The 8998-nt window shown below is 28.2% G+C and overlaps 1 protein-coding gene across 2 annotated transcripts; it reads left to right on the forward strand.

Annotated features, from left to right (window-relative positions):
- The first annotated feature begins 26 nt into the window (after positions 1-26).
- put (activin A receptor type 2 punt) lies at positions 27-7800 on the forward strand. Of its 2 annotated transcripts, none has more exons than XM_011648905.2 (10): positions 27-673; positions 1812-2002; positions 2393-2564; positions 2656-2792; positions 2895-3274; positions 3400-3586; positions 3647-3784; positions 4232-4363; positions 4636-4813; positions 6652-7800. In XM_011648905.2, exons 1-10 carry the CDS (start codon positions 625-627, stop codon positions 6801-6803), a joined length of 1716 nt encoding a protein of 571 aa, XP_011647207.2. In that variant the 5' UTR covers positions 27-624; the 3' UTR covers positions 6804-7800. The 2 variants fall into 2 exon arrangements, with proteins under 2 accessions (XP_011647207.2, XP_011647208.2); XM_011648906.2 differs by having other exon boundaries at positions 4636-4820; positions 6652-6792.
- Positions 7801-8998: the final 1198 nt, after the last annotated feature.

An 8998-nucleotide genomic window follows, 5' to 3' on the forward strand; every position in this document is an offset into this window, starting at 1 on the left:
GGTCGATGGCCAAGGGGAAAAGCGCTAGACTGCCATATTAGAAGCAGACCGTGACTTCAGACATCAAATGTCTTCTTTCCCTCGGGCTTTATTTTCACGATTCACGATATTATGCTCCATCGTATCGTATCCTCGTGTCGATGATAAGTGCGCGGCTCGTAGGTGTCCTGTACCCGCGCGTCGTCTCGCGCGTCCCACGCGTTCCTCCGCGCCGCACGCTTCCTCTTAATCGCTGCGAAAATGAAATTCCTTTCTTAATTTAACTAGGAAACCGCGTGTGAGTTAATTGCGCTGCTATCGTGTCAAGTAACGCGCCGCGAGGAAGAGGAGGAGGTGGTGGTGGAGGAAGAGGAAGAAAAGAAGAAGAAAAAAAAAAAAGGAGTATGCTTTTTGCTCGGAGGTTACGAGACTGGCAATGATCTGGCTGTGAAGATGACATAAATCTGTGTGGTGTGCATATTTCTGTATAAAGGTGGAAGAAGGAAAACAAAAGAGAGACAGAGAGAAAGAGAGGGAGAGAGAGAGAGAGAAAGGAAGAGAGATGTGTCGGCGGTTAAATTACTACAATTTGCTTAATAGCTAATAGACTCAAAATTACTGGTATGCTTTTACGATTCGCTCACCATGTCCGTATATGCGACGATACTGCCTCTCTTCTTCCTAGGATTTTTAGGTAACACTTATATATAGCAATATATTGTTTAAAATTTCTGCTTTCTTTTTTAATTTAAGCTCTCACCCTCGAAGGATTCAAGGAATAATAGAACTGTCAGAGAGAAAGCGAGATAGGGGAGAGGAAGGAAATTTTTTAAAGATGATTCCGTTCAAACTATGATTAACTATGATTAACTTAATCAGAGTTTATTTCAGCCGGTGGCATTGCTTCTTGCAAAATTTCTAATTGTATAATTTGTTGTCTCTATTCTAAGCTTTTTATAATTATTAAACTACAAAAATCAATTATTTTATTTGCATTAAAAAAATAGCATGGGTATCGCTTGAAATTTGTATGCTGATTGAGTTAATTGGAGTTTGATCAAAGTTAACTTTATATACTATCACAGATCATATTTGAATGTGTTAGTTTCCGATTAGTCTAAATTCTGATAAAATTGAGATAACAGTAGTTTTATGCTTTCAAGAGATTTTTAGATATTTAGATTTACAAGTGTTTGTAAGTGATTACATTGCCATTTATTGTATGTACACTTTACTTTTGTTCTTCAATTTTCTCTGTGAATTTGAAACTTACCTAAACTAATATGTAACTACATTCAGTTATGTTGTTTTTACTTCATAGATAGATGAATAATGAAATACAGTTTGCAAATTGCAGCAGTAGTTTGAGATTTTTTCTGACTACACTTAACTAAAAAGTATACCAAGAATTGTATATACTAAACTTTGTGCAAGTTTGGTATAAGACTAATTGTAGCAGGAACTATAGCAATTTTTTATACCTATATCTTATAAGTGTTAAGCTGAAGAATATTTTATGTATATCTATGTATGAAGACAAAACTTTATTTGTATCTACTTTTGAATAGAGAAAAAGCTATAATATGTTATATATTAATAGAGAGGGGATTATTATACTATCTTAATCACTATAATATATAGTACATAATTATTATATATATATATAGTAAGATACAATATATTATGTTTTTCTAATTATTTAAAACATTTTTTTAAACATTTGATTACATAAGAAATAGCTGAAATTAAATAATATTTTTTGACAAAACATAAGATATTCGATAATTTAAGTGTTGATGTTAAGATTATAGCATTTTAATTAATTATTTTAGGGACTATATCTGCAAAAGATATTAAAGGCTCTGCCTTTTGCGAATTTTATAATGACACAATGTGTGCGGAGAACGAACAGGAATGTTCAGGAAGGGAAGAATGTGTCCTGCATGATCTAGAGAAACGTAATCATTGTTACGTACTATGGACAGTGAATAGTACTACTAAAGAAACAATAATTAAACTAAAGGTTGATTGCTTATCAAATTAAAAATTTATAATTTATACAATAAGTTTATTATATATATAAGAAACTGAATATATCTGCAGAATTTAAAAATTAAGAGATAAAAGAATTTTATATATATATATATATATATATATATATATTAAAAATTTAATGTAAATATATTTTGAGAAGTTTTGCATTTTCTTTTAAATTATTTTGTTATATCAATTTTATAATTTAAATAATTTATGATGTTGTCTTTTACCAACAAATGTAAGGTTTTGAGATGATACTTACTAGATTTACTAGAATTTTTTTCATTTTATATTGTTTTTTTAAGAAATTAATAATATATTCTTTTCTTGTTATACTGAACACATTTTTTTATATAGCTTTCTATTTTATTTCCAGGGTTGCTTTTTAGATAACAATGACTGTTATGGTAAACCATTTTGTGTAGAGAATAGTATGCAAAGAAAAAATGAACTCTTTTTTTGTTGTTGTGAAGGTAATATGTGTAACCAAAATTTCTCTTGGGTTCCACAACCAACTTCTGAACCTACGGAACCATCTGTTATTCATGGTATTTTAATTATGCAATGTCTTTTTTTCTCAAATATAAATATATCTCTTACAATACTCTTGTAATAATATTTAAATAATTAACTTTTCAGAGTTTGAACCTATGCCTAGTGCAAAGCAGCAAGCAATAACACTTGCCCTATTAATAGCAATTCCTATGCTTCTTACCATTAGTTCATTTTCTTTTTGGTGTCTTTATCGTCGTCGAAAATTGGGTTATTTCAATGAGGTTATATTTCGAAATTGTTACATAATATTACAAAACAGAATTGTTATAAAATTGCAATTATATAATATTATTTAATTTATGAGGTTAATGTAAATTTTTTAGGTACCAACATTGGAGCCTGTACCATTGCCACAACCTTCGCCTAATTTAGGTTTACGACCGATACAACTTCTTGAAATTAAAGCTCGAGGTCGTTTCGGAGCAGTTTGGAAAGCCCAATTCAAAAACGAGATTGTGGCAGTTAAAGTTTTTCCAATTCAGGATAAGCAATCATGGCAGACTGAACAAGAGATCTTTAAACTTGCACATATGGATCATGAGGATATATTACACTTTATAGGCGTTGAAAAACGTGGGGATAATTTACAAGCTGAGTTTTGGTTAATCACAGCGTATCATGAAAAAGGTTCATTGTGTGATTATCTAAAAGCAAATATTGTAACATGGCCTGAGATGTGTAGAATTGCAGAATCAATGGCAAGGTAACAATTATAGAAATAATTATGTAGTAGGGATGAAAAAAAAGATCACGTGATTAAATAGAACATATTTTTAAGTTATTTAAGTTATCAATTTTTATTTAATTTTTAATAAAACATTATTACAGAGGTTTAATGCATCTACATGAGGAAATTCCAGCTAACAAAGCAGATGGTTATAAACCAGCTGTAGCTCATAGAGATTTTAAGTCAAAAAATGTTTTATTGAAGGCTGACATGAGTGCCTGTATAGCAGATTTTGGCTTGGCACTTATTTTTCATCCAGGAAAACCTTGTGGCGATACACATGGACAGGTATGCATATATATCTCATCATGCTTTATATCATGATATAAAAACAACTTTTATTTATAGGTTGGAACACGGAGATATATGGCACCAGAAGTTTTAGAAGGAGCAATAAATTTTACTAGAGATTCATTTTTACGAATTGACATGTATGCCTGTGGATTAGTTCTATGGGAATTAGCTTCAAGATGTACTGTACAAGATGTACGTAATATGTCTTACAGAAATTATGTATTTTTACTATGTATGTAAATTGCAAGCTATAAAGCTTTATAAGCTTTATAGAGCTGTAAATATGGATATCGGAGAAATAATTAGATTTCCGATTCCCTTGGGTTATCCGATCTCTCTATTTGAACATCAGTATTACCCAGATAATCTGCATCTTGATATTAAAAAAATTGAATTTATCTAAATCTGTGAATTTGTTAGATGTGAATTATCAAGAAAATTGGAAGAAAATTGATTATAAACTATGCCAAAATTTATCTTGAAGAATTATAACAAAGATGCGATTATATATAAAATAATAACGAGATGAATTCTGGGTATTATTTTCTATATATTTAATAATATAGTGAAAATAATCATATTCACAACAACTGTTGTGTAAATTAATGTCGAAGTGTTAATTGTTTATTTTAATATTAGGGACCAATAGGAGAATATCGATTACCATTTGAGGATGAGGTCGGTCTCCATCCTACTCTAGAAGACATGCAAGAAAGCGTTGTTCATAAAAAAGAAAGACCGCTCATTTTAGAAACTTGGCGTAAACATAATGTAAGTCAAAAAGTTCAGAAATGTCTATTTTAATTTTGTTTGCAAAATGTAAAAATATATAACAAAGAAATTCTGTAACGCGTATATTGGGTAAGTCATTCTACATAATCTCTTTTATGAAAAAATTATTAATGACGGAAAATTCTTAATTTCATAAAGAAGAATTTTATTTTAAAAAATGGAGGCTGGACTGTATAATTTTTTAATTTTTATTATTTGAAATATGTAGTATAGTATAATATGTATAGTATTTGAAATATGTATCATTTTAGGGACTTTCTTCAATTTGTGATACAATGGAAGAATGTTGGGATCATGATGCCGAAGCACGCCTTTCTGCCTCATGTGTAGTGGAACGAGTTGCTACTCTTGGTAGAGCTCTTGTACTAAATTCATCTACTTTGATCCGTGTTGATAATACCAACGAGATTATTACTACCAAGGAATCTAGTATGTAGTTAGTGTCTATTGATATAGTTTTATTTTAATGGCACAACCATTTTTTGTATCATAATTTTGTTATACGTATCAATGAGGAATGTTGAAACAATAGAAAAAAAGACAAGCATATATCTTCGATTTTATGTTTTACTATTTCAATAATTATTAATTTCTCCTCTCTCTCTCTCTCTCTCTCTCTCTCTATATATATATATATATATATATATATATATATATATATATGTACACTATATAAATGATCATTAGTTACATCAAGATATCCATTATCTTAATAAAAGTACGTGAATTATTTACTATATTTTATCTTTCTCAGTGTTTTTTTGGTGCACTGGAAATCGGTATTTCTAACATTAAAATTAGGAAATTGGAACAAATTTAAAAAATTTTTAGGAATTATTAAATGGTAAAATGAGACGGGCAAATATTATATGTAATTGCAAAGTGAATAATAAAAGTTCAATATAATAAATAGATAAAAATCATAATTATCACTCTGTCAAATTATAGTACAATATTACATTTCATAGCTCTCTCTTAAAATTAAATAAAAAAAGCAATGTATCTCAATTTTTATCAATTCTTACTATAACTTGCAAACATTGTGCAAGAATGCGTAGAATTACATTGCTTCCATTTAGCTAAGAATTCATTGGGTTACATGTTTAAAACATTTGAGATGAAGATTTGATATTGGATCATTCGCAGCGAATTCCAGAATAATCTTGTACAAAATCATTATTGAGCTTGTAACTACTCATACAGTAAAAAAAAAAAGATATGCGAGATTTCGTCAACATATCTTGCTGGAAGATCATAGAGTTATATTAAGAGCAAATAGGAAGCAGAGAGGAAAAGGAAGGGAAGGAAATATATCTGGAGCATGTACATATTTTTTAAATATAATGCAATATACCACTGCCATATATATATATATCTAATCGTGTGTACATATATAACTATTTTAATTATAGCGCCTAAAGTATCCTTAGACTATGCGTTATGTGAATTATAATTTTTACATATTTTTTAATAAGAAATTTTCTGAATATTTTTGAATATTAAAGCATCTCAGAGATAATGTATAAATGTATAATGAATAAACTAATCTTAAAAATGTTAATAAACTAGGAAATATTTCAAGGAATATTTTAAATCGTAATATGTTGGAATATTCATGATTTTAGTAAAGATTCTCAGCAGATTTCTATTGCTGTATGGGTAAATTGTTTCATCCAAATCCAGGTATGAACTCCTATACACGAAGGCAAAACTTTTTTGGTAAACATCCGATTGAATTTTATTCGATTCAAAGCTGATCGAAATTAAAATTTTATAGAACTTCTATTATATCGAAATTTTAAATAAATTTTTGAATATTCAGGAGATGAAACAAATAAATATGATTTTCATAAATTTCTCATAACAAGATAAGATTTTTGATATCTCAATTTGAAAATAAATACATTAATAAAAATCATCATTTTTACTTGTCGAATATACCTTGGTAAATATGATACTGTTTTTCATAATAATCGGTAATGTATGAAAGAGTCATAGAGTTTCACTACGAAAAAATACAAGAAAAAGATGCTTTCACTTGTATAAAAAGACATATGCTCATTTCCGTACTATATTGTTCGGAATAAAAAATGTGTATATTATATTATTTGGAAATCAATTTTACTTTTTATTGTAATTTAATTTTATTATTTATTGTAGTATTTGCTTTATTATATCTGTAGGAGTTTTATTTTATTGTAATCCATTTTAACTTATTTTAAAATTTATAACGGATCTGATTAAAAATATATTATAATATTCCATAGACGAGACTGCGCCATTCGGCTCGAGAACAAGGGAAGAATATTACGCTCAAGAACAGAGGAAGAATAAGGAGTGTTTAATTTCATCCGTACATGTTTTACCAACGTCCTTCGGACCAATAGATTCTTATTTTACAAACGACTTGTATCTCTAAATGTTCGAGGAATAGTTACTGACACTTAAAACGCGCACAATGTAGATGCATACGTAAAACGTGCCACACTGACATTCCTCATTGATTGTTGGAACCATGCAGTAACTATCCCAGTCGCAAAGTATGCCAAATAAAATTCAGCGAAGCATTTTTCCTATAAAGCCACATTACGTATATCATTATAAAAATGGATAATGTAATATCTTATTACCGGGGACTTGAACGTTAGCGTTACTTATGCCCGAGACGAAGACTGACGAAATAATTGCTCGGTAAGAAGTAGAATAGAGTGCTTTAAACGTAATTAACTTTTTTCGAAATTTAATGGCGTATCGATTGAAAATGGTGATGGTGCTTAATCTAGATATAAATAATGCATAGTCGACTTTAATGGTTACTTCTCAGGCACAAACAATGGTAACGTCTGGACCCTGTTTATTACAAAGTACCTGGTAGATACAATCGAATTAATAGATTGAAATTCATTAAGATTTTTTGCGACGAGAGAAAGAGATGTGAGCATCTTAATTAATTTAAATTTTATAAAATGCTATATCATTAAGTGTAATATTTACTTTACGATATAGAATACTAAAAAAAAAATCGTAAATTTTTACGTGGCTCTAATATATTTCTCACTTATATTCTTACTAATATATATTTCATTTTATCAAAGCGATCAGCTTAATGTTATATTTAATACAAATATAGACTGTCAAATGCGTTTTATTTACGAGTAGGAATAATTAATACGTATGTAATGCGATATAATTATAAGGTAATGTAGAATGTAAATTATTCATATTTAGCGGCATATATGCCGCAATTTATCGAAAGGAGCAATGAAATAAGTGTTTTTATTCTAGAACCCAAAACGACAATTTCAATATATAAATTTACTAAAAAATACTAAGACATTATTGTAATTTTGTTTTACTGCTCTTATATGAATACGTTTATTATATATTGATAAAAAAATATAAGTAATCTCAGTAAATCTATGTTTTTACACATTTATTCGAAATTACAAAATACTTAAACGATCTTTTAATAGTTTATTAATTTTTCTTGGAAAATTGGAAAATGGTTAAAAATTCCAATTTCCATCGTTTTAAGTGATAATTGGAAACTTGACATTGTTAGATACTATAAAGCGCTATCATCTTTTATTTCCCATCCTAAATGCAACTTTAATATCCTATAAGAATTGTAAATAGTTATTACATTAAAGTGATTATTCGTTCCTTAATAAATTTAAAATCCTTTATAATCTTGCTTCGTAAAAGTCCACTTTAAAAGTCCACTTTGTTAACTAGTCTGTTTTTTTAATTATATAATAAAAAATTGGTTATTGTAATTTAAAATGAAAAAATTGTAATTATTTAATGTTTGTAATCTTCTAAAAAACAAGATTTTTATGTAACACTGGAAAAACTTTTTTTCGACGTCTGACAATATTATATATTTTATTTTTTCCAATTTTTAAATTCGCATTTGCTTAGATTTCATTAAATAAAACGAGAGAAAAAAGTAAAATAAATAAAAATTGGTTTATGTATAGGAAACAAATTAAATTAAAGCGAATACAAGTTTGTAAATTGTAGATATAATATGCTTATATTCTTTTAACTATACTGAATTTCATTGGAATTAGTTTTGACTTTATTCAAGTCCTTTTTAGCCAACAACTAGTCACATATTATGTTTAGTTGATTAACCAAGTTGTAACGAAATACAAATAGCAAATATTGGAACGTGATAATATGTAGGCGGTGATAATATAGTCGTATAGAATTTTAAAATTTTGGTGACTGTTTTTCTTTTTCTGTAATTGATTTTTCTTTAAAAATGAATTTTTCGAACAATTTCATAGCAACGATGATGTCGAAAAAGATTACGATATTTCGAGCTTTATTTATCGCGATTAAATTTTATATAAAATTAAATAAAGTAAAACAAAAAAAAGGCATTACGTAAAATATAAACGTAACTTTGTCAGCTAGTACAAAAAAAGAATGTTGATTGCGTAAAGTTAACAAATTATGATTCAAATAATCGATAAAACGAAACATTATTAAGTAAAACCTTTAATAAAGAAAAAGATATGAAAAGAGAAAAGATAAGATTTGTTTGAATCTTATCGTGCATAAGAACACGTTTCAAGCTTTTTGGCGCAAATCCCAGTGTTGCAATAT

The sequence above is a fragment of the Pogonomyrmex barbatus genome, unplaced genomic scaffold, assembly GCF_055798465.1.
Source record: "Pogonomyrmex barbatus isolate J1 unplaced genomic scaffold, ASM5579846v1 scaffold3, whole genome shotgun sequence".
NCBI classification, from domain to species: Eukaryota; Metazoa; Arthropoda; class Insecta; order Hymenoptera; family Formicidae; genus Pogonomyrmex; species Pogonomyrmex barbatus.

Bases quoted from the DNA above. Each gene is read 5' to 3' on its own strand.
- put (XM_011648905.2), top strand. From the start codon at position 625: ATGTCCGTATATGCGACGATACTGCCTCTCTTCTTCCTAGGATTTTTA. The intron at 674-1,811 runs GTAACACTTATA...TAATTATTTTAG, and splicing joins CTTCTTCCTAGGATTTTTAG to GGACTATATCTGCAAAAGAT. The intron at 2,793-2,894 runs GTTATATTTCGA...TAAATTTTTTAG, and splicing joins AATTGGGTTATTTCAATGAG to GTACCAACATTGGAGCCTGT.